Source organism: Odocoileus virginianus, chromosome 7 (genome assembly GCF_023699985.2).
Source record: "Odocoileus virginianus isolate 20LAN1187 ecotype Illinois chromosome 7, Ovbor_1.2, whole genome shotgun sequence".
Taxonomy (NCBI): domain Eukaryota; kingdom Metazoa; phylum Chordata; class Mammalia; order Artiodactyla; family Cervidae; genus Odocoileus; species Odocoileus virginianus.
Genome location: NC_069680.1, coordinates 4,135,904 through 4,161,706, shown reverse-complemented (window position 1 = coordinate 4,161,706; position 25,803 = coordinate 4,135,904). Strand labels below are relative to the sequence as shown.

General features: G+C 40.6%; 1 protein-coding gene across 1 annotated transcript in view; it reads left to right on the top strand.

The window, feature by feature from the left end:
* DNMBP (dynamin binding protein) overlaps positions 1–25,803 on the top strand; it is a 117,910-nt gene that overhangs the window by 22,302 nt on the left and 69,805 nt on the right. Inside the window, exons 2-4 of the mRNA XM_070470014.1 lie at positions 12,130–12,282; positions 13,799–13,921; positions 21,478–23,484. Coding sequence (XP_070326115.1) covers positions 12,138–12,282; positions 13,799–13,921; positions 21,478–23,484 — 2,275 coding nt within the window. The 5' untranslated portion in view covers positions 12,130–12,137. The remainder of the gene's footprint in view (positions 1–12,129; positions 12,283–13,798; positions 13,922–21,477; positions 23,485–25,803) is intronic.

Sequence of the window (25,803 nt, the reverse complement as noted above, 5' to 3'; positions counted from 1 at the left end):
TATACTCTCAACTGGGCAATATTAGGAAGCGCTTGCAAGGTGTCATCAGTGCTGTTTGAAAGGATATAGTACCTTTTCAAAGCTCTCACACATTGTGTCCTACTCTTCTAGGACACAATGGATTGTGAAATAGATTACTCAGAATTTGAAAGCAATTTGGAGTCTGGGCCCATACACCAAATCTGTCAACAGTGGGATTTTTTATTTTTTTTTGAAGGGTGGGTGCATAGGAACCCAGGCATTAGTCTTTTTCTAAATATATTTTAAGCCTTCAAAATTTATCTCTCTTCCTCTTATCTCTCATCTAGATTTAGGATGGTAGATTTAGGAAACTAACTTTATATGATTTCCTGTATTTTCTGTCTCCATTTTTTCATGCATACATAAACTCAAAAGAATCCTTTTGGGCATGTATCTGTCAGGGGCTCAGCAGAATGTAGAAGGCATACTCAAATTGGGTGATTTGAGGAGGTCCCGCTAGGAACAGACAAATGTAGGGAAAATACTGGAGAATTGTACTGTACCCCAGAGATAGCCAGTGAGCCACCCAGGCCTCAAGGGGCAGGAAACTGGGTTGTTACCTGACTCAAGAAAAAGAGCTGCTTTGAGGGGCTTCCTTATATTAGCTATGGCCTTTAGTAGAATGACACTGCCAAGCCAACTCATAGCCCAGCTGGAAAAGATGCATGGGAATAAACACCCAACCTCACCATCCCTCTGCCTTCAGATCTCCTGCTGGTGAACCAAACTGAACCAAACTGGAAGCCAGAAGCAAGGGAACACCTTGATGCCTTCTTGTGGGTCAGCCTCATGGAGCATAGAGCAAGGTGGAGGAGGGAAGGACAGACAGACCTAGAAGGGGGAATGGAAGACACCCAACCCTGGCTTTAATATTCAGTGTTCTCAGCCTGTTCCAGGTTTGATATCAATATCTAAGAATCCGCCTGCAATGCAGGAGATCCTGGTTTGATTCCTGAGTCAGGAAGATCCACTGGAGAAGGGATAGTCTACCCACTCCAGGGTTCTTGGGCTTCTTTTGTGGCTTAGCTGGTAAAGAATCCGCCTGCAATGTGGGACACCGGGGTTCTATCCCTGGATTAGGAAGATCCCCTAGAAAAGGAAACGGCTACCCCCTCCAGTATTCTGGCCTGGAGAATTCCATGGGCTGTATAGTCCATTGGGTCGCAGAGTCGGACATGACTGAGCGACTTTCACTTTCTTTCACTTTTCTTTCAGGGGAAAAGTTTGTCATCTCAGGAGGTTTCCTTTTAATGAAGTATGTCCAGACTTGTAGATAAGTTTCTTGTCAGCAATTATTGAAGTTTACTAGGCTGCCTTCTACATTCTCTCACATCTTCTGACATAGATTTTTGAAAATCTTTGTTATGATAAATATATATGTGTGTGTGTATGTAAAACATAGACTTTACCATTTTGCCATTTTTAAATGTATAGTTCTGTGGCGTTAAATACATTCATTTTGTTGTGCCACCATCACCATCATCTATCTTCCAAACCTTTCCATGGTCACAAACAAGCTCTGTACCCATTCTCCTTCCCCTCATCCCCTGGTAACCACCTTTCTAATTTCTGTTTCTATGAACTTTACTACTATTGATGTATCATATAAGTGAAATCACACAGTGATTTCAAGTGAAATACAAGTGAAATCGTCTTTTTGTGACTTAGCATAGTATGCTCAGGGTTCATCCACATTGAGGTATGTGTCAGAATGCCCTTCCTTTTTAATAATACTCCATTGTATGTATATGTTTACCTGTTCTTTTGATGGCCATACAGGTTGCATGATATACTTTTTTAAGTGTTATTTTTATTTCTGGATGTGTTTTCATTAATACTGAATACATTCACTCTCATGGCTGCAACTTTTACATGTCCAGCCTGATCTCTCACAGAACTGCAAGGTGATAAAAGAACAAGGGACTGAGACAGGAACAGCGGATGTGGGCTTGAGCAAGAGAGAAGGGCATCATTTAGAGGCAGTTTAATTGTGTGGAGAGACAATGGAGCCCACCATGGATAAAAAAAAAAACAGCGCGTAAACAAAGGAACGGATTTTGGACAGAAAGTGCTTTAAGGGAGCAGAGAGCCTTTTGATTGGTTAGGACTGCACAAGGACTATTTATGAATAAGTGGAGTGAGAAACAGTTTAAAAAAATATAGTTTGACCTGAAAAAAAGTGTGCTGTGCCAGATAAGTTGAATTAAAAAGGAGTTCTTGGCTGGATTGACTCAATCTCTGATATAGTAAATGTCCCTCCAAGAGAGAAATATGGCTTATAGCCTTCCCTAGGTTTATAGTGACCATAGAACTCTTGTATTTGGGGACAGTATGATTAGTGTCCTCAGCATGTTTTGGGGAAATGGTGGGGACTAAGCCAGGTTTCTTGGGTGCAGGAAGTACAGCTCATCTCACAACATCTTGAATGTTCCTTGGTACGTCAGAGAAGTAAAACTGGTTAGATTGCTGCCAAGGTCGTTAGTCCTTTGAAAGTGTTAAAATATCCTTAGTGAAAGTCACTCAGTCGCATGCAACTCTTTACAACCCCAGGCTGCTAGGTCCATGGATTTCTTCAGGCCAAGAATGCTGAAGTGGGTTGCCATTTCCTTTTTTTGCTCCCCTATGGACTATAGCCTGCCAGGCTCCCTCCACCAAAAAAAAAAAAAAGAAAAATCACTGCAGATTTATGAATCAGTTGTCTGCTCTCTTGATCTCTTCCTTATGGAAAGAAACCTGTTTCCTTATTAGATAGTGGTCAGATTATCTACAGAGTCTTACTTTGTCCTGTGTATGGTAGAGACTTTGGGATAGGAGTTGAGTTGCTTAGGACAATAGAGGAGAGTTTAAATGTTCCTGTTAGTCTCCAGTGGAATTAGAGAAAAATATTTAAAGAATATTGGGTTAAAGAGTCATCAACTGATTAGCCTACCCAGCAGAGCCAGATTTTTAGCCTGCATGGGAATTTGATTGATTCCATTTGGCTTGACTAAAATTTATTGAATATGTGAATGCATTATAGAGAGTAGGAAAATCTTGTAAATTCTTAAGCAACTGTGTAATGTGTAAAAATTGACCGTTTAAAAGATTAACCAGGTTCACTGACATATTAGTGAGGAGAAAAATTGTATCTTTAGCCAAAAAGAGAGGAAAATGGCACTTCCCCAAAAGAAAATGCATTGTAAACAAATAATAAACTCTAGTTAAGATATATGCTGACGGAGAAGGCAATGGCACCCCACTCCAGTACTCTTGCCTGGAAAATCCCATGGACGGAGGAGCCTGGTAGGCTGCAGTCCATGGGGTCGCTAAGAGTCCGACACGACAGAGCGACTTCACTTTCACTTTTCACTGTTCTGCATTGGAGAAGGAAATGGCAACCCACTCCAGTGTTCTTGCCTGGAGAATCCCAGGGACGGGGGAGCCTGGTGGGCTGACCTCTGTGGGGTCGCACAGAGTCGGACACGACTGAAGTGACTTAGCAGCAAGATATATGCTGAAGTATTGGGGAAAACATCTGTTATATATTTTGAATACATCAAAGATAAAATGAAAAATAAGTATTTTAAATACATTAAAACATAGCATGGATTGAAAAATGGGGAACTAGATGGTATGTGACAAAGTGCCTGCAGTAACATGTAATGGTAGACTCTACATGGTGGGTGTCAGCTTCTTTCGGCATGGCTGTTTGAAAATTTTACATAATAAAATGTTGGAGAACTAAAGAGAGGAAAATGGAAATTCAGTGATTTTGAAGGAAGAACCAGTGAGATGTAAGAGAAGTAATAACATTTACAATAAAAAGTACATGGGCATTGGAATCAAATAGACTTGAATTCTGCTTCTGGTTTAGCTTTGTGTCAGAGAGTTAAGTATGTTGTTTAGTGGTGGCACTGGGGTTTGAAACCAGGGACCCTGACTCAAGCACCTTGGTCTCCACTTTGCAGTGTGGTGATAGTACAAGCTTCTAGCTCAGTATCTGGAATGTGATAAATTCTCAAATGGTAGCTGTTGTGGTTAGTGTGCTGCCTGGATTATACAGGATGAGGTATCAGATTCTGATGTTTGATCTGAGAGACTTATATGACACTGTTACTCAAGCTGGATGATAAAACTATTTGTGAAGAAGAGATGGTTAATTTAGTTTCAGATAAGTGGAAGTAGAGATTTTGATATGAACAGTTCTTTGTATTTTTCCTGAAGTTCAGTAAATCATTCGCTCACCAAAAATTACTCACTGAGCATTGCTCTATACCAGTGAACAAAACAGACAAAAATCTCCTCCCTCATAGAGTTTTATATCCTATGAGGGTTTGAAGAATGAAGGGTCTTTGCATCTCACATGCAGAGTGACTCTGCAAAGCTGGAGAGACAGGCATTCACCAGCAAGAGAAGAAACGCTGTCATAGCAGATTTTCTGATGTCCCAGACATTATGCCACCCAGGCATTTATTTCCTCTGCTTTCTCTCAGGCCCATCTGCATTCTGATTTTCAATGTATTAATAGTTCTTTTTTGCTTCCATCTAAAGTTGGTGGAACAGTTTATGTGTAAACTAGTTATGATTAAGTTTCAAAATATTTTTGGCCATACTACATGGCATATAGGATCTTAGTTCCCCAACCAGGGATCGAACCCAGGCCATGACAATGAAAGCACCTAGTCCTAATTGCTGGACCACCAGGGAATCCCAGTCCTGGCTTCTAAAACGGCCCAGACAGAAACAATAATCGTTGCTTTTCATGGTGTGTACAGAGAAGACAGATGAAATTCACACTATTCCACATAAAACAAAGGACATAAAGACCTCCTTTCTGGTCTCACCCACAAATCCTGTAGTTTAGCCAGGTTCTGACTGCAGCACACTTCCAGGGTGTGTATTCCTTAGCGATTACGCACTCCTTCCAATAGGGTAGGAGGTCAGTCAGTAAAAGTATTTATTGAGCCAGACCCTCCTCTGCTCCTGAGTCATTTTCTGGTAGAGCAGGAAGGTTCTCGGGGAGAAGCTTTAACCCTTTCAGCTCACAAAGGTTACTCCTCCATGGAACAGGGTAGCTCTCTAAGTCACTCTCTGGGGCTTATGCTAATTGTCTTCTTGATATTTTAGATAATGAGGTATATATTTAGTCTGATAGATGAAATTTGAGAAAAGATAGTAGTAGGAAAAGGAAAATAATATCTACCTTGGCTCAACCTTGAGTTGTTTTAATAATGTATAGATGGTTAAGGATTTCGCAAAAATTGTTTGTTTTAGGGGAAAGAAATATTTTTGACACCACCCTTATGTGGAAATCTGACATCTGGCAACTTCAGCTGTCTGGAAGACAGCCAGAAACTGAGAAAGGGGCCTCAGAGCACATAAAAAATAACTGTTGAAGGACTCTAGCACTACCACATGTACTTTACTACTGCAGAAGAGTTTGTTAACCTCTTATTTGGAGCATGCTTACTTTTTATTTATCTAGACACTTTTAATAATTTTGGCGGTGTGTGTGTGGTTCCCCACCACTCCCAGCAGATTGTAAATAATGACCTAGAAAGAGGTAGAAAAGTTGACAGAGGAGATAAACTGATAGCAGAGCAAAGGCTGACATTAAAAGAGAAAAACCTAAAACTTACATAGCACTGGTACTGTGTGTTACAGAAGCGTACAGTAAGGAACGGTCTTAATAATGAGCTTACTATTAAGTTAGTGTTTATTGTCTTTTCTGTTGACGGCAAGGATGAATGTTATGTGCCTAGGTTTTAAACATGGTCTAGGTTAACCACGTTTGACACATTGAAATAGTAAATTATGTAGTGTTTATATACTTGAAATATCACATTCTCTGATGATGCTATATCGTTGACAGATTTAATCTTGTAGCTGATTATGGAAATGATGTTTAATAAAAACTGCTAACATTTATGGAGCACCTACTGTATTTCCCCTGTCCTAAGTGCTTTCACACTATTAGCATACTGGTTATGGGTTTGAAAACAGACAGATCTGCATTCCTATTCCATGTCTGACTTACTATGTGACCCTGGACAGTTTACATCGCCTCTCTGAGCTTGCAGAATGGGAACCAACTATATACAGCAGGGCTGTTGTGAAGACCCAAGGAGGGAAGTCATAGTGCTACATATAGAAGTGCTAATTAAATATTAGGCATTGTTGTTCAATTGCTAAATCATGTCTGACCCTTTGTGACCCTATGGACTGCAGCACACTGTGAGGCTGTCACGGCTAACGCCATGACAGGCAGCCTAGATTAGGAGTAGGCCTGGTTTCCCGGGGTAACATAATTATCAGGCCTCCTGGAGCTAGCCAATCAACGTATGTCTAGCAAGAAAAAGGGAACCTATCAGGGGAAAGCTTAAAGCCCCACATTGGGCCAACAAAAATTGCCTTGCAACTGTGTAACCAATCCGCTTGGCCCAACTACCCGCTGTGTAACCAATCCGCTTGCGCCAACTACCTGCTGCTTTTTTTGACCTAATAAATAGCTGAGAGAACTGGGGCTCAGGGCCTTTTCGTCCTCACACCCTTGGTGAGGGCGGGAGGCCCTGGCTCGAGTCAGTAATAAATTCCCCTATTGCAAGTTGCATTGTTTCGAGGAGTCTTCTTTCCCGACTGGGGACTCTGACTACGGGCAGAACACACACCAGCCTTATCTGTCCTCCACTATCTCCCGGAGTTTGCTCAAACTCATGTCCATTGAGTCAGTGATGCCATCCAACCATCTCAGCCTCTGTCATCCCCTTTTCTTCCTGCCCTCAATCTTTCCCAGCATCAGGTTCTTTGCCAGTGAGTCAGCTCTTCCCATCAGGTGGCCAAAGTATTGGAGTGTCAACTTCAGTCCTTCCAATGAATATTTAGTGTTGATTTCATTTAGGAATGACTGGTTTGATCTCCTTGCTGTCCAAGGGACTCTTAAGAGTCTTCTCTCCAGCACCACAGTTCAAAAGCATCAGTTCTTTGGCACTCAGCCTTCTTTATGGTCCAGCTCTCACATCTGTACATAACTACTGGAAAAACCGTATTTTTGACAGTGTTAGAACCTCCATCTGTAGCTCTTCAGGCACTCTGTCTACCCGATCTAATCCCTTAAATCTATTCATCACCTTATTAGGCATTAGTATAATTACTTTTATCATTATCATCACCCTCTTGATGGTTATTATGAAAGTAGGATTATGTCCATTTTTTGAAAAAAGAAGCTGAAGCCCAAGTAATATATCCAAGGTAAAAAGCTAATATATAGTGGAGCTGAGATTTGAACCTTGATCTCTCTGACAGCAGGAGCCCAGTAATTTGCATTCACATTACGCTGCCTCCTCAGTGTGTGATTTTTAATTGTGAGTGTTAGTCACTCAGTCATGTCTGACTCTTTGCGACCCCATGAACTGTAGCCCGCCAGGCTCCTCTGTCCATGGGATTTCCCAGGCAAGAGTACTGGAATGGGTTGCCATTTCCTACTCCAGGGGATCTTCCCAACCCAGGGATTGAACCTGGGTCTCCTGCATTGCAGGCAGATCCTTTACCATCTGAGCCACTAGGGAAGATTTGTATATCTTTTAATACTTAAAGAAAATATGTGGTGGGAGAGGATGTGGGGAATGTTACTAGCTACTTCTCTTTTCCGTTGTATACCCAAGTCATCTCATTATAGGAAAAAAGTTTCTGCTGGTGGAAGCACAGGCTGGAATCAAGATTTCTGGGAGAAATATCAGTAACCTCAGATATGCAGATGACACCACCGTATGGCAGAAAGTGAAGAACTAAAGAGCCTCTTGAGGAAAGTGAAAGAGGACAGTGAAAAAGTTGGCTTAAAGCTCAACATTCAGAAAACTAAGATCATGGCATCCAGTCCCATCACTTCATAGCAAATAGATGGGGAAACAGTGGCTGACTTAATTTTTCTGGGCTCCAAAATCACTGCAGATGGTGATTGCAGCCATGAAATTAAAAGACGTTTACTCCTTGGAAGGAAAGTTACTACCAACCTAGACAGCATATTAAAAAGCAGAGACATTACTTTGCCAACAGAGGTCCATCTGGTCAAGGCTATTGGTTTTTCCAGTAGTCATGTATAGATGTGAGAGTTGGACTGTAAAGAAAGCTGAGCGCCAAAGAATTGATGCTTTTGAACTGTGGTGTTGGAGAAGACTCTTGAGAGTCCCTTGGACTGCAAGGAGATCCAACCAGTCCATTCTAAAGGAGATCAGTCCTGGGTGCTCATTGGAAGGACTGATGTTGAAGCTGAAACTCTAGTACTTTGGCCACCTGATAGGAAGAGCTGACTGACTGAAAAAGACCTGATGCTGGGAAAGATTGAGGGCAGGAGGAGAAGGGGAGACAGAGGATGAGATGGTTGGATGGCATCACTGACTCGATGGACATGGGTTTGGGTGAACTCCGGGAGTTGGTGATGGACAGGGAGGCCTGGCATGCTACGGTTCATGGGGTCACAAAGAGTCGGACACAATTGAGCAACTGAACTGAACACAAAGATGAGCTCTTTTTACTCAGTAGTTCAAATGAAATACATGACATTTGTATTGCATGAGTCATTAAAATCTTATAGGTACTTTGCATTAATAGACTAAACAATTTATTATGTGCCTAAATATTTGTCCACATCATTCTTAGAATGTAAACTTAATGAAGCTATAACTATTCTTTTTTGCAATTAGGCACTTGGTGCTTTTTGATGTTGGTTATAGTTATATGTAGGGGTTTCTCAGGTGGTGCTAGTGGTAAAGAACTTGCCTGCCAATGTCAGAGATATAAGAGATGTAGGTTTGATCCCTGGGTTGGGAAGAGCCCCTGGAAGAGGGCATGGCAACCCACTCCAGTGTTCTTGCCTGGATAATCCCATGGACAGAGGAACCTGGCAAGCTACAGTCCATGGGGTCGAAAAGAATCACACTGAAGTGACTTAGCATAGTTATATGTGGGACGAAAGTTAGAATCCTCATCTCTGCCAGCACCAAATGAATACTTGAGGCAAATAAAGAACAGTAGACTTGGGGCCTCTACACTCTGGAGATCTTCTGTTGCTTCTTGTAAAAGACCTGGAAGAAGAGTAAAGTAATCCTGAGGCTTTCCAGTACATATGCCCTCCTTTTTATTGCCTCCCTTTCTGTTGCTTGAAGTGAAGTGTTAGTTTCTCAGTCGTGTCTGACTGTCTGTGACCCAGTGGACTGTAGCCTGCCAGGCTCCTCTGTCCATGGGATTCTCCGGGCAAGAATACTGGAGCGGGTAGTCATTCCCTTCTCCAGGGGATCTTCCCGACCCAGGGATGGAACCCAGGTCTCCTGCACTGCAGGCAAATTCTTTACCACCTGAGCCACCAGGTGAGCATGCTCTTAGGCTCCCTTGACAGAGAATAACAGACACATTGTCTTATAACAGCACAGATACCATAGCAGGTAGTATGCAAGTTTGAACTGTAGGCTTCTTTGAACAGAAAGCACATTCTTGATGTGGTATAGTGTACTCATTCTTGTCTGGAGGCGCCATCTACATAATCTTTTCTTGTTCTTTTTATGGATTTTTATTTTTCAATGCATTTTAAATCTGCACTACTGTTGCTGTTATTCAGGTCGAATTACTTTTTCTTTTTTTTTAAATAGAAGTAAGTAGGGACCAGAATTCCCTCAATCCAAATCCTGGCCCTGCTGCTATAAACTCTGTGATCTTGAACAAATTAAATTATCTAACTTTCTGAGCCTCAGTACCCCCATCTTTAAGGTAGTTGTGGAGAGAGACTACGCAAAGCTAAAAAGCTTTTGTACAGCAAAGGAAATTATCAACAAAACAAAAACACCACCTATTGAATGGGAGAAGATATTTGCAAATGATATAACCAACTCAGCATCAAATAAACACCCCAGTTGAAAAAATGAACAGAAGATCTAGACATTTTTCCAAAGAAGGTGTACAGATGGACAACAGGCACATAAGAGATGCTCAACACCACTGGTCATCAGGGAATACAAGTTAAAGCTGCAATAAGATGTCACTTTACACTTACCGTGTTGGCTGTTAAAGAGACCAAATAACATGTGTTGGCAAGGATGTAATCTGGAGAAAAGGGAACCCTTATGGACTGTTGGTGGGAATATAAACTGGTACAACCACTATGAAAAACAGTATGGACATTCCTCAAAAAATTAAAAACAGGGCTACTGTGTGATCCAGAAATTCCAGTCCTGGGTATTTATCTGACAAAAGCTAATTCAGAAAGAGAGATGAGCCCCTGTGTTCATTGCAGCATTATTTACAAAAGCTGTAAACTTAGGAAGCAAACTTAGTGCCTGTTAGGAGATAAATGGATGAAGAAGATGTGGTTATATTATATATCTGTGTGTGTGTGTGTGTGTGTGTGTGTGTGTGTGTGTGTGTGTGTAATGGAATATTACTAATTCTTAACAAAGAATGGAATCTTGTCATTTTTGATGTGGATGGATCTAGAGGGCATTATGCTAAATGAAATGTCAGAGAAAGACAAATACTGTGTGACTTCACATATGTGTGAAATCTAAAAAACAAATGAACAAACATAAAACTGAAAAAAAGTCATAGACACAAAGAACAAACAGGTAGTTGCCAGAGGGGAGGTGGGCAGGAAGAGGAAGGAAATAGATGAGAGTTTAAGAAGTAACTTCCAGTTGTAAAATAAATGATTCACAAGTATGAAATGTATAGTGTGGGGAATATAGTTAATAACTCCTATCTTTGTATGATGACATATCATGACTAGATTTATCATGGTGATCGTTTTGAAATGTATAGGACTGTTGAACCACCAAATTGTGTAACAGGAACTGACATGATGTTGTATGTCAACTATACTTCAGATACAAATAAGCTCCGAAAAAGAGATCAGATTTTGTGGTCACCATAGATAGGGCAGAGGTGGCTGGTGGAATTGGATGAAGGCAGTCAAAAGGTATAAACTCCCAGCAAAAGACTCAGGTTCAATCCCTGGGTTGAGAAGATCCCCTGGGAGGAGGGCATAGCAATCAACTCCAGTATTCTTGCCTAGAGAATTCCATGGACAGAGGAGCCTGGCAGGCTACAGTTCATGGGGTCACAAAGAGTCGGACACAACTGAGTGACTTTCAGTCACTTCACTGTAAGATAAATGAGTACTAGCGATGTAACGTACAACATGATCAGTATAACCAATACTGCATATGTTATGTATGAAAGTTATTAGGAGTGTACATCCTAAGAGCCCTCATCAGAAGGAAAAATACATGTTTAAAATGTAATTTTAAAATACATTTAATTTTGTATCTATATGAAATGATGGATGTTCACTAAACTTACTAAAATAATCACTTCATGATGTATGTAAGTCAAATCATTATGCTTTACACCTTAAACTTAGGCAGAATATACTCTGTTAGTTGCTCAGTCGTGTCTAACTCTTTGCAACCCCTGGACAATAGCCCACTAGGCTTCTCTTTGTCCATGAAATTACTGGAGTGGGTTGCCATTGCTTTCTCCAGGGGATCTTCCGAAGCCAGGGATTGAATCCAGGTCTCCTGCATCGCAGTCAGGCAGATTCCTTACCATCTGAGCCACCAGGGAAGCAAAAACTTATGCAGAGGTGTACGTCAATTATATCAGTAAAAATTGAAAAAATAAAATTTATGTGGAAATACAAAGGGAAGAAATAAATAAGTAAAAAGATAGTTAAGGGGACTAGATGAAATGCCATATTTCAGTTCCCTACCTTTTAAATACCATATTTTAAAAGTACCCTCTTGCCTCGTACTTTAAAAATGTTAATTTCCATATTGCCTTCCTCAGGCATATTGGAAAGTCTGTATTTCCACATTGCATGCTTTCTGTTACTCATAGCTATAGGTCATTTTTTTTTTTTCCGATTCCAGAATGACTTTGAAAATCAAATGAAAAGGTATGAGGAAATTATTGTTTCTAAGGAAATAAATGAGATAGCATTCTGATTTGTTTAAAGTACAGACTTCTTATTTACTTTGACTTCATTATAAGTACCTTTATATCTTAATGATAAATCTCAAGCTATAGGTCTATACTGCACTGTCTTAAATAATTCTACTTTCCCATTTCTTTGACCTTCCTTTCCAGGTTAAAAGATGGAGGCTGGCTCAGTGGTTCGAGCCATCTTTGACTTCTGCCCTAGTGTGTCAGAAGAACTGCCACTCTTTGTGGGAGATATTATTGAGGTATTGGCAGTGGTGGATGAATTTTGGCTTCTAGGAAAGAAAGAGGATGTGACAGGTAAGAGGCTTATGATTCTTCACATTCAAAATAGGCCATAGGCCCTCCCTTCTTTCTATAGTTTTATGGCAAGCCCAATTAATAAACTTCAGATCCTTTTGTGTTTTCTGTATGTGTTTGCCGTGGTTTCTACCAGCGAGGAGAGAACGTCTGTTATCATTGCATCTCTCCTTGCAGGTTCCTTTAAAAGGTTGACGTGGTTAGGTACCAGCTGCCCTCCTAAATCCCTGGGTGACCTAAATTTATTAAAGTTGCTGTGTACCCTAGATGCACTTATCTCCCACTTTGCGTGTGCCTGGTTTCCTTTTTTCTATTATTGAAAACATAGATTAGCACTAGTTTCTTTCATGAATTCAGGAGGAGGCTAAAAGTTCTTCTCTCACAACATGCATCTGTATTAAATCCAGCCTTAACTTGCATGTATTTATGTACGTCTGGCTTGGAGTATATCTTACAGTCCTGAGAACAGACTCTTTTGATACTTAACCCATATTTGGGGGATAATAGATTATTTCCCGGTAGATGTGATACCTCAGCTAGGATAAATATGGTGTGTCAGAGTTAGCAAGTCAAAGAGGGTAGGTAGAGAGGATTGCTTATTCAGGGGCCCTGGATCAAGAGGAAAAGAGCATGGAGGAACTGAGAAAAGTTCAGTCTGGCATGAGGTGGGGGAGATGGCATAGGGAGATGAACAAAGATTAGATCATGGAGGACAGCGCATGCTATGGAGAGGGGTTATGGAAACAGGCTGCTGTAAACGTGCTTCAAGCACAGTTAGACTTGTATTTTACAAAACTCTCTGCTTCAAAGTGAAGAGTGATAGGAAAGGGCAAAGCCAAAGGCAGGGAGGCGAGATGGGAAGTCGTTGCATCGAGGTGAGAAGTAGCTGTGGCTTGGACCGAGGTGATGCTGAGATAGTGGACAGATGCAAGAGATATATAGAAGGTGGAATCAGCTAAACTTTCTGATGCTTTCCAGCTGACAGGCCTGTCTATCTACTATTACCTGTTAAAACCCCGCCCATCTTCAGACTCAACTGTAGTTTTTTTCCATAAAATTTTTCATTTTCTTCCTAACCCGTTTTCTGCCTTCTCTGAACTTCCATAGCAATTTGTATACCTATGAGTTGACACTGGATTTCAGACTGAAATATTGCTTATGTCTGAACTAGATTTTGTGTCTGAACTAGATTTTAAGATCTTTCAGGGCCAAGACTGTCTTACTGTTTTTCCCGTCTGCAGTGTGCCTTTGATAGAGTGACACCCATTAAATGCTTATTGGATTGAATTGCACTCTCTGTGTTCTGCAGGCCCCCAATTTTGTGCATTGCACATTTTCTACAATAGATTTTCCAGCTATGAGTACTCAGTGAATTTTTAATTTGGTGTCTATAAATGAGCTCAGAAAAAAGTTTTTTGTCCTGGTATACGAACAGAAAAAAAGGAATTTTATTTTTATTTATTTATTTTTTTAAAAAAGGAATTTTAATACTGGAAATGTTTGCTTTTATTTTCAGGACAGTTCCCCAGCAGTTTTGTAGAAGTTGTTACCATTCCCAGTCTAAAAGAGGGTGAGAGACTCTATGTCTGTATCTGTGAATTTACATCCCTAGAGCTGAACAGTCTTCCTCTCCATCGAGGTAAGTTGATCACCCAAGAGTAGTCTGTTTAAAATAATACTGGTGGGGTCAGTCCATTTTGACAACTCGCTCTTTTTTAAATTTTTCTAAGTAAGTAACCTCTAGAGAGTCTTCAATAATACTAAGACAGAGCTGACAGTAATAAACCCTTATCTTTGAGTAACATTTTATAATTTCTACAGTATTTTTTTTCTCACAAATATAGTCTCATTTCATTCTCTGTATCTTGTGTAGTCAAGTCTTATGTACTAAGGCTTGTTTATTAATGTACAGTAATAGAGCAGGAATTGTGGTTTGCAAATTAAGGCAGAGATGCGAAACATTCCCATTCCTACCCAACTATTAGGTAATGTTATTAAAGTTCTCATCAGAACAGGTTTAAAAGGAAGTGGTTTTAAACAGATGGTCATAGTCATGTCTCAAGTATTTCTTGTATTCAAGTATTTCTTGCTTCATGTACTCTGAAAGACTTAAGAATGTCTAAAGAGAATGACTAAACCATTTTAGCACACGTCCGTCCGTCCATACATTTCTGTACAAGCACAGAAACCAGTAGTGTTCCACGAACTGAGGCTTATGATCAGTGCAGTTTTGTGACTTACAGCAGTCATCAGAATTGTATGATTTATTGGATATATTAATATTGTTATTCTTTTGAGTATGTCTCTAAAGGGATAGATGTAATTTCCTTTTCTTTTCTTTTTTGGGCCATACCTCATGGCATGTGGGATCTTAGTTCCCTACCAGGGATCAAACCCATGCCTCCTGCAATGGAAACACAGTCTCTTCACCACTGGACCACCAGGGAAGTCCTGGAATAGGCTTAATTTCTTAAACCATGTACACATATGAAAGAGAGTGTGCACAGAGGTGGGGAGAGAGACCAAGCAAACTCCCTAACCTTTATTCAGTGAGAAGAAAGGAAAAGTGGCCTTTGACCTTAATCCTCAAAATTAGTTGTCAGTTTCTTGTCTTCACTTTACATTGAGTCCTACCTCTGTTCTGAATACATTTTTGCTAAATCAGTGTTGCAAAGACAGAAATAGAGGAAGATGTTATAGCAGGGGACATTATCTGTTCATACTCAAAGTTCTTCCATTGGAGGATTGAGTTCACGTCAGTCAGACCAGTCAGAAGGTGTGGAGAAAGGGCCAGAGCCCAGTGGCTAACAACATTGATACGACTTTGTTATCTATTATTCTGTGTGTAACAGTATACTATATGGGAATATACAGTATGTCTACAACATTTAAGGAATTTGAGAATGTGGCTTCTGGAATTAGTTTGTTTACTTCATATTATATCTTGTGTAGTCTTTCCTGATGGCTTAGTTAGTAAAGAATCCACAGGCAGTGCATGAGACATGGAATATGTGGGTTCGATTCCTGGGTCAGGAAGATCCCCTGGAGAGCGAAATGACAACCCACTCCAGCATTCTTGCCTGAAAAATCCATGGGCATGGACAGAGGAGCCAGGTGGGCTACAGACCATGGAGTCTCAAAGAGTTGGACATGGCTGAGAGACTAAGCACAAAGTTGTCTTAGGTACTAAACAGATTTTCTGCTGAATGCTTCCCTTGAGAAGACTGGACTACTGTGTTGTGAACTTGCTTTAAAGTTAAAATCCACCTCAGGAATCCCAGGGCCGCCCAAGGGATTCTCATGAAGACCCTGGTGTGGATCTTTCAGCCACAAGTCACCTTTCTGAAGACTGACTCAAGGTCGGGCCGGATCCTGGAGCCTGTACATCTTATCTTAACTAGCTTTTAACAAGTTAACCTGAGGAGTTCCTCTGTCCCTGGGATTCTCCAGGCAAGGATACTGGAGTGGGTTGCCATGCCTTTCTCCAGGGAATCTTCCTGGCGCAAGGATCAAACCGAGTCTCTTAAGTCTCCTGCACTGGGAGGTGGGTTCTTTACCACTAGCACCACCCGGGAAGCCCCTTAAAAACATAAGCAGATCTCAAAAGGAAAGAATGTTGGGCAGGGGGTGCATAGGAAAAGAGAGAATAGAAAGAGATATATTATTAATGGTTTTATCTTGTTCTCTTCTCTGATACTCTGCTGTCTGCCAGTTAACACGCTGACTATTCAGCTTTCTTTCCTTCTATGCTTTACACATCTTTTAGTTCTGTATGTCTTCTGATTAGGACATATAGCCTTTGAAGATGGGGAAGTTAGGTATATGTATACAATATTTATTTTTCTGGGAAGTTTAGCATGAGACACAGAAATGATTTTAATTCCTCTGATTTTCTTTTCTTTTTTTTTAACTACATATGGTTTATGAAGATCAGTGTCTCTGTTCATGAGTGTATACATTCCTTTTTCCCTGTCCTCTAGTACTATTAATCCAGTTCCCTGTTGTTTCTTTACCTTTCCTTTGATCCTTCAGTGTAGCAGTGAAGCTTCTCCTCTTCTGTGATTTAGTGTATGTCGAGAGGGATTTGGAAACCTTTAAGAGCATGTGGGATAATGTTTGAGATCTGGTTTGTTTTACCATGCTACCTTTAGTTGTTATTTACTTACCTTTCAGAAGTATCGCTGAAATAAGAGAAAAAGTATATCTATTTTAACTATAAAATTATATTTTATATGTATGTATAATTAATAAATATATATTTTATATAGTTAGAGCTGGCAGTATAGTTTAGGGGGTAAGAATTCTGATGTTCCTAGATTTATTTATTTATTTTCAATTTTCTATTCTTTATTGTTTATTATAGACATGTCTTACAATTTACTTTACTTCAGTTGGACAGATAGCTTTTTACTTAAAGATTTATCCATTTAAAAACAAGTGACTAACAAAAAAAATGTTGACCACTGTTTCATAGATTTCTTATTTCTATGTGCAATGGGTATACATGTAACACTTTTAAAATGCTTACAGTAAAAGTAGAAGAGATTTTTGAAAATGTTGATTTTCAAAGTAATCCACTTACAGCTCAGGATGAGGCTTCTATGTATTGCTCTTTTTTTTTTCCTCTGTTTATGTTCTTTCCTTCATGTACATTTTGCTTTTTGATATTAACTATTAATGTGGAACTAAATGCTTTACACATTCTGGGTTCAGCATCTTAGTCACATCTCTCCTACTGTACCATGTACTCTGTAGCATTCATCCATAACTCTTTCACTTCCTTAAAATACCTCAGTTGTCACCACCACAGTGCCTTTGCATATGATAACCTCACCACCTTTGCATGGTGGTACAAACAAATCATTCAAGTTTTAGCCCCAGTGAAACTTCCTCAAAAGGGTTCTGATCTCTCAGGTTAGATATTAGTGGCATACAACCGTATGCCACTCTGGACTATTTTCCAGGCAAGAACATTGGAGTGGGTTGCCATTTCCTTCTCCAGGCTGATGTTCCTAGATTTAAATCCAGCTTCACAACTCAGTAGCTATTGACTTTGGTCTAATTACTTAAGTTCTCTTGGCCTCAGTGTCCTTATCTACAAATGAGAATACCTACCTCAGGGTAGTCATGAGGACCAAATGAGGTTATACATTAAAGCATCTGGCACAGGGTAAGCACTCAGTAAAAATTAGCTATTTCATTGTTCTCATCCTGGAGCTCATAAATGTGCTTCAGGGGGCCTCGTTTCTTGATAATTATGTGAAGTTTTGTGTGTATCTACATTTTCCAGGGAGATTATATTTGGAATGAAAACCAGCAGTGGTTCTTCCAGCAGGTGTCACCCTTTCTCCTTTCCCTGAAGCTTCCCATTTGTCTTGGTTTGTTCCCTATAGTTTGAGTTATATTTAAATTCAGAAACAAGTTTGTCTCTTAGATCAATGCGAGTGCTGTCCTAAAAAATACGGGGCCGGGGGGCGGGTGGCGGAAAGAGAGAGACAACAGAAAACAAAATGAGAGTGTGGCAAAGAAAAGACAGTGAAAGAGGAGAGAAAAAAAAAGAGTGATGAAAGAGAGTGATGAAATATTTAATTGCCTTACACAATACAGGATGCTTATTCCTTGCTTACAACCCCATGCTTCTAGACTACCTCCCTACCCCCAAAAAAGACCAATAAAATTTAAATTGATAAATTTATTTATAAATAGATAAATGATAATTATCACTTAAAGCACTTGTGTCATAAATTTCTGGTGTCCTGCACGTGAGATATCAGTATTAAGGTTCTGATACGGCTCATGTGGACGCCTGGGTAAAGAGTGTGGTCAGTCTGCATAGAGCAGAGTCCCTGGGCGCTAGGATTCAGTGAGGACCTAATACCTGCAGAGCCAGACTACTTGTATTCAGAATCTAGGACTTTCTTATCATCTTATTCTTAATGCATTTCTTGTTCAAATATAAAATAAAAATTTAACCAGAAGAAACAAGCACTGTGGTGACTGGGATTAATTGTCTATAAATAAAAGGCTCAGGCTGACCCTAAGAGTCACCCCACTTCTTATTTTTCTATTCTCAAAATCTGGTCGCTGTATTCCAGGAGTTCCTCATATTGTTGTTTTTGAAGTATGGAAATGACCACCAAGTAGCCTCCATTCCTAAAGAATCAGAATGCAAAAAACTCAGTAACAGGGCTATATAAAATAAAAGTATTCAACAAAATTATCTCTGAAGTACTTTTCAGGGACTAAATTGTGACTTTAAAAAAAAATTCACCTTTATATATAGAAATAATCAACAGAATGACAGTCTGCAGATAATAAAGCCTATCAAAACACTCACTCAACAGAAAATAGGGACAGAAATCCTACTGTAAGGATTTCATAGAGATCTGGCATTACAAGAAAATATTCTGATTCTGCAGCTTTAAAAAAGCCAGTTCGTTTCGAAGCCAGTAGAGTGGGAGTTATGACACACTTTTATTTTTGTTCACTAAAAGGCTTGTTGTGTCTGAACAGTAGCTGTGTCTCCAGTGAGTTTCTTCTGTGGTCCTGTTGGAATGGGGAAAAGTCGCTGGTAATTCTCAGGACCCCAAGCTCTGACCAATGGGATATTGAATCAGAAATTAAAGGGAAAATAAAAATACAGGACCAAGACCCTATTTCTCAGGAACATCTAAGCAAATCAGTATGAAATCAGTGAGAATGATTTAGTGCCTACCACTAAATGCAAAAATCTTACATTAGGAGTTGTGTAGTCTATAAATATACAAGTGTCAAAATTGTTGATATAAGTGATCATTTCTTTAGTAGACTACAGATGACCAAGATATGTATAGACCTCTAAAGTTTATTAGAGAAATATACTAAGGTTTCGGACGGAGAGGCTTGTCTAGGAGACAATGAAAGTCCCCTTGTGTGGAATTAGGCTCTCAGAGGTGAGATAATATTGTATAGCTGGGGATGGGGCAGGGGGAGGTTATATCTGGATGTGAATGCCTGGTTGCATTGAGGTGAAAACATAAGAACAGCCTTTTGGTAGTTTGGGCTTCCCTGGTAGCTCAGCTGGTAAAGAATCTGCCTGCAATTCAGGGTTTGATCCCTGGGTTGGGAAGATCCCCTGGAGAAGGGAAAGGTTACCCACTCCAGTATTCTGGCCTGGAGAATTCCATGAACTGTATAGTCCATGGGGTCACAAAGAGTCAGACACGACTGAGTGACTTTCACGAACACTTTCTTTTGGTAGCTTAGTAACTAAATCTCTTTGGAGAACATTCAGAGCAAGCTTATTTTCTTTTAATATATTTCAGGTAGTAAAAATAGGATTATTATAGAAGAATCCTTGGTTAATAGGAAGAAGGCTTCGTGTCCCATGGTAAACATTTGAGCAGGGGAAGGGTATGATAAAATTGGTATGTTTATAGTCTTAGTTTGGTATATTGGAAGAGACAGTGTCTGGGAAAAGCTTTAAAAGAATGAGATGATGAGAGTTGGACTAGATGGTAGCAAAGAGCAAGTGATGAACGGAATAAATGTTTTGAGAGAAGAAATGATAGAACAGAAGGAAATTGGCAGCGTGGAGCTAGTTTTGGAGGGAAGATATATTTATTGGGAAATTGAAGAATCTTCACTAATAATGAAGTTGATATTGAGTGCTTGCTGTGTGAAAGGCATTATACCAGATTCTTGAAACAAAAAAGAGAAGTGGTACCTGCCAGTATTGCATCTAATTCACTTGGTAAGAAGATAGTCAGATTTAATTTGTATAAAAAGAGCATATAAATTGATACCCTAAATGATAATCCAACATTCAGGTATGCTTGACTATAAAAGACCTCATGATTTTGCCAGGTTCTTTGCTTTCTTGGTCTTATTTTACTTGGGCCAGTTGCATTCCTTAATCACCTCTACTCATGAAAGGGAAACTGACTCAGATGTTAAGAAAGTTAAAAAAAATTAAAATTGATAATCTGCAAAATGAATAGTTCATAATTAGAAAATTAAAAGTTTGCTGCAAAACAATTTGCTGCAAAACTTATAGAGGAATTTTTTAAACTGGGGTGAATCATAATTGGTTGAATTATAGTTTTTTTTTTTTCCACACCTCACCTTCTTCAGCAGTAAGATAGATGCTAACTATTTAGTGTATATTTTGTGATAATAGCTTGAAACAACAATATTGAAATTACTGATTATTTTCAAAAACAAAGTCCTGATTACTTGAACACTCTTTAGAGATTTCATTATGATGTATTTTTAGGATAAGGATAGGAGGGACTTTGAAGATTTCTTCCTTTGCTAATTTTTGATATTGAGTATAACTAGTGTGACAAATTAGATCAATCTATTCAAAGGCTTCTAGTGGAAATGAATATATTCTCCATCATTTATAAATAAATTCAGTGGTACAAACTTGTTGATAGTAGCATTTCTCAACCTTTTTGATCCTAGGATTCATTTACATTCTTAGAATTTTTGAGAACCTAAAGAGTACTTGCTTCTGTGAGTCTGTTTATATTTACATTAGCTATTAAAGCTGAGAATTTTTTTAAATTTTCAATTTATTTTTAAAATGCATATTAACATTAATAACAAGAATAACATTTTATGAAAAATAAGTAGTTTCCTAAACAAAAAAATTTAGTGAGAATAGTAACATTTGTTTACATTTTTTGCAGATATCTTTAATATTTGGTTTAGTAGAAGAAATCTAGGGTATTTCCTGGTGGTCCAGTAGGTAGGACTCTGTGCTTTTGCTGCTGAGGGTGCAAGTTCAATCCCTGGTCGAGGAACGAAGATCCTGCAAGCCATGCAATGCACTCAACAGTTTTTTAAAAATTTAATTTAAAAATAGAAGAAATCTAGATTATTTTATTTGAATCAGTATTCAGTTTGCCACATTACATTGTTTTGGATGAAGTGGGAAAAAAAAATAGTTTTGACCCCACAGACCCTCTGAAAGATCTTAGGAATCCACCCCCAGGGTTTTGAGGACCACATTTTGGAAACCACAGGTTTACAGGAGTGTTCACTCTATTTTCACCAAATTGTCAAAAAGTGTTTAAGCCCTGAAAACTCTAGATTTACATTCCCTTGAATCTGGTAGGTATTTAAGATGATGAATTGCACTGTTACTTATACCTCTATCCTCCTGGGGTGATAATGGAAGTCATTATCTCTGCTTCTCTTCTCTTTCTTTAGGTGACCTAGTGATTCTCGATGGCACTCTCACTGGTGGCTGGCTGCAGGGCCGAAACTGCTGGGGTGCCCGGGGCTTCTTCCCAGCCTCGTGTGTTAGGGAGCTCTGCCTCTCCTCACAGAGTCAGCAGTGGCACTCACAGAGTGCTCTTCTCCAGATTCCCGAATATTCCATGGGACAAGCCCGGGCGCTGATGGGGCTTTCTGCCCAGCTGGATGAGGAGCTGGACTTCAGAGAAGGGGATGTGATTACCATTATTGGAATTCCTGAGCCAGGCTGGTTTGAAGGGGAACTAGAGGGTCGAAGAGGCATTTTTCCAGAAGGTTTTGTAGAGCTTTTGGGGCCCCTGAGGACTGTGGATGAATCGGTAAGTTCTGGAAATTGTGATGATGGCATTAGTAACGGTGAGGTAGACACCAGTACAGCAGAAGAGAAAGAGGCAGAAGAGGACAGTGAGCAGCCGGGCACCTACGGAATTGCCCTCTACAGATTCCAGGCCCTGGAGCCAAATGAGCTGGATTTTGAAGTAGGTGATAAAATCCGAATCCTGGGCACCCTGGAAGATGGCTGGCTCGAAGGGTCACTGAAGGGCAGGACAGGCATCTTTCCTTACCGTTTTGTAAAGTTATGTCCTCAAACAAGGGTGGAGGAAACCATGGATCTGCCACAGGAGAGCAACCTCACCAACATTCCTGACACACCTTTGGACTGTTCGGAGAACTCCTTAGAAGCAGAAGGAAAAAGACATGAATTTCATGAGTATAAAGCAGAGAAGTCCAACTGTGTTATTTCTGAAACATCCACTTCTACCCTGGAGCACCTGACTTCTGAGTGTGAAGAAAGTAAACAGTCTCACTGGGACACGGACCCCTCAGGAGGGCCCCCGAGAAGCCCAAGTGCAGGGCACGAGCAGCTTCTTGTCAAATGGTCTTCCACGAAGGATCCTTCAGAGGTTGTCAATGGTGTTGCGTCCCAACCTCCACTACTTTTTCATCCTGAATTGCAGAGAAACCAGTATTATTCTATGAGAGGAGGAAGCCACCCAAGCCCAGACCAGTATTCTGACTCTCTCCCTCTAGAAGCAAGGACTCGAGACTACTCCAGCCTACCTCCCAGAAGAACTTCATATTCCCAGCCGAAAACCCTGCAGAAGCCAGGGCCACCTCCTCACAGCACCTCTTCCCTCACTGCCTCCAGGGCAGTCAGACCCAGCCAGTTGAGCTCTCAGCTCCAGGGCCTGGCAAGATGTGTAAAGAAGCACTGCACACCCAAAGAAAGTGCTTCCAGCTTCTGCTCCGCCCCAGACAGATCAGAGATGAAGCCTGGTCTGCAAGACAAGGCACCTGCCCTGGAAGCCATGACACAGTCACAAGGAGAAGGCAGCACGGACCTGGATTCAAAGTTGACACAACAACTGATAGAGTTTGAGAAGAGCTTGTCAGGGCCCTGCCCAGAACCAGATAAAATTTTGCGCCACTTTTCAATCATGGACTTTAACTCCGAAAAGGATATTTTCCGAGGTTCCTCGAAGCTAATGACTCAGCAGGAGTTGCCTGAAAGAAGAAAAGCTCTAAGGCCCCCACCGCCCCGTCCCTGTACTCCAGCATCCACTCCTTCGCATGTGCTGGGAGACCAGAACCTGAGACTGGATCCACCCTTGGCAATGAGACCCTCTCGCCCAGCTCCCCTGCCTCCCTCGGCCCAGCAGAGAACAAATGCAGTACCCCCCAAGCTCTTAATCTGTAACCGTCCTGGCTGGGAGAGCCTAGAAAAGGAGGGCCCTGAGAACATGGACAAGACTTTGGACCAAACTTCCCAGTGTCCCTTGGTCTTGGTGAGGATTCAGGAGATGGAACAGGACTTGGATATGTGCCGCAGGGCTCAGGAAGACCTCAACTTACTGCTGGAGGAGAAGCAAGAGGAATCACTGAGGGCAGAGACCCTTCAGAATCTTGAGTTCTATGAGAGTAACATTGAGAGTTTGAACATGGAACTCCAACAACTTAGAGGTAAGTGATTAGAAGATAGTATATACTTGTTTCTTGATAGCCTCAAGTCCAAATAACAGCCTACCCGAGTTTTTACGGATATGTTACCATTTTTGATGGACAACTAAGGAATGATTTGCCTTTTATTTATTTATTTGGCTATGCTGCATCTTTGTTGCTGCATGGGCTTTTCTCTAGTTTTGGCCAGCATGGGCTGCTCTCTGGTTGTGGTCCAGGGACTTCTCATTGTGGCAGTTTTCTTGTCACAGAGTGCAGGCTCTAGAGCGTACGGGCTTCAGTTGTGGCTCCTGGGCTCTCAGCACAGGCTTAGTAGTTGTGGCGCATGGACTTAGTGGTGTTCACCAGAATACTGGTGTATTCTCCAGTTGTGTTCACCAGACTGCCAGAAGAAATAATTTATAAAGTAGGAAAAGAGTTAGACTTAGCAACTGGTCTAGGGCCCAAGGAGAGCATGGCTGTGCATGCCCTTTGGCATATGTGCTAGAAAGCTCTAAACCTATATCTCCTTAAGAAAGTCAGTAATGAAACGCACTCTGTGGATCTAGGAGTTACAGGATTGTAATAAATAAAAGGTGGGTATTCCCTGGAAAAGGAAATGGCTTCTCACTGCAGTATTCTTGCCTGGAGAATCCCAAGGATGGAGGAGTCTGGAGGGCTATAGTCCATGGGGTCTCAGGAGTTGGACACAACTGAGCAACTTCATTTTCCTTTAGATCTCTAAAAGTGAATGAAAAAAAAAAATCCAAGAAGAAAGAGTATTATTGGAAGACCAGAAATCGAGTAATTTTCCGAAAGGTGGAAAGCAAATGGATTACAGAAAGAAAGGAAACCTCTGTCTAAAATATGCTCAGGCAAGAATTGCTGTGCCAGTGGGCATAGTTCTGTGGGAATTCCAAAATCAGAGGTACGGCTCTGGGAGAGTGTCCTGGAGCACTTGCAGGGTGATGAGTTAGAGACCAGGCAGGTCACTGGACTCACAGGTCATTTGTGGCAGCAGTAACATTTGCCCTCAAGGTAAAGCACAAGGGTGAGCACTTAGATGTGTCCTCAAGAGGGCGTTCGTTTAATATGAGTATCTGAACTCTTGGGGGAATGCCAGATAGCTTGATGACTTCAGAGGGCCTGAAAAGGAATCCTAAGGGAACCCTGGCTCAGAGCTATATCCTCAAAGCCATAGCAAGCTTCAGATTCTCCATCACCTTCTGTACATACAGTTTTTGAGATATACTTGTAAACTGCTCTTGCATTAGATGTGCAGGTGGCAGAACAAAACTCTCTCAAATTCTAGGTGTCAATAATTTCTCAATAATGATACTTTTTAGAATTAGTAGTATTCCAGAGAAATGTTACATTCAACATTCTAGTAACAGACTGGTACTAATGGATGAAATTGGTATTCTTTTTTTATTCCACTGAGCTTTTTTTTTTTTTTTTATGTATTTATTTTATTTTTGGCTGCACTGAATCTTCATTGCTGTGCCAGACTTTCTTTAGTTGGGGCAATCGGGGCTGCTCTTCCTTGTGGTACAGAGGCTTCTCATTGCAGTGACTTCTGTTGTAGAGCACAGGGTCTAGGGCGTGTGGGCTTCAGTAATTGTGCACAGGCTTAGTTGCTCCGTGCCACATGGAATCTTCCCCAACCAGGGATTGAACTCGTGTTCCCTACAATGGCAGGCAGATTCTTAACCACTGGACCACCAAGGAAGTCCTGTTCTATTGACCTTCTTTTTCAGAACTAATTTAATAATTCAGCTGGTGTTCTTAACTATTTTTTTTTTTTAATTCTAAAAGTTCAGTGCCATGAAAGACCCACAGTAGGTGGGTATAGTCTTAATCAGGAAGACTTTTCTTTATCTGACTCCACCATATACAATATTGCCAGTGTTACTGTTGACCTGATTGATTTTTAATAGGTGTATTATTTGTATTAATTGCTAATATGATGAAATTACTTCTTGCGGTCCCTGACGGTGCCTCTTAAAGTCATCTTTTTCTGTCTTCATAAAAAAGTACATCCAGCAATATAAGCAGTCTCTTGGAAGAGACAGAAATTAATCAGTTTGAACACCAGCCTTTAACCCTCCAGTGCAGTCCCATACAATCTCTTAATCTTCAACTTTAAGGCATAAAATTTAAAACTTAAAAAAAATTATATATTTCGGCGGGATTTGGTCTTCGCTGTTGCATGTGGGCTTTCTCTGGTTGCGGCGAGTGGGGGCACTCTTCGCTGCAGTTCACAGCCTTCCCACTGCAGTGGCTTCTCTCGTTGCTGAGCATGGGCTCCAGGATGAGTGGGCTTCAGTAGCTGTGGCACACAGG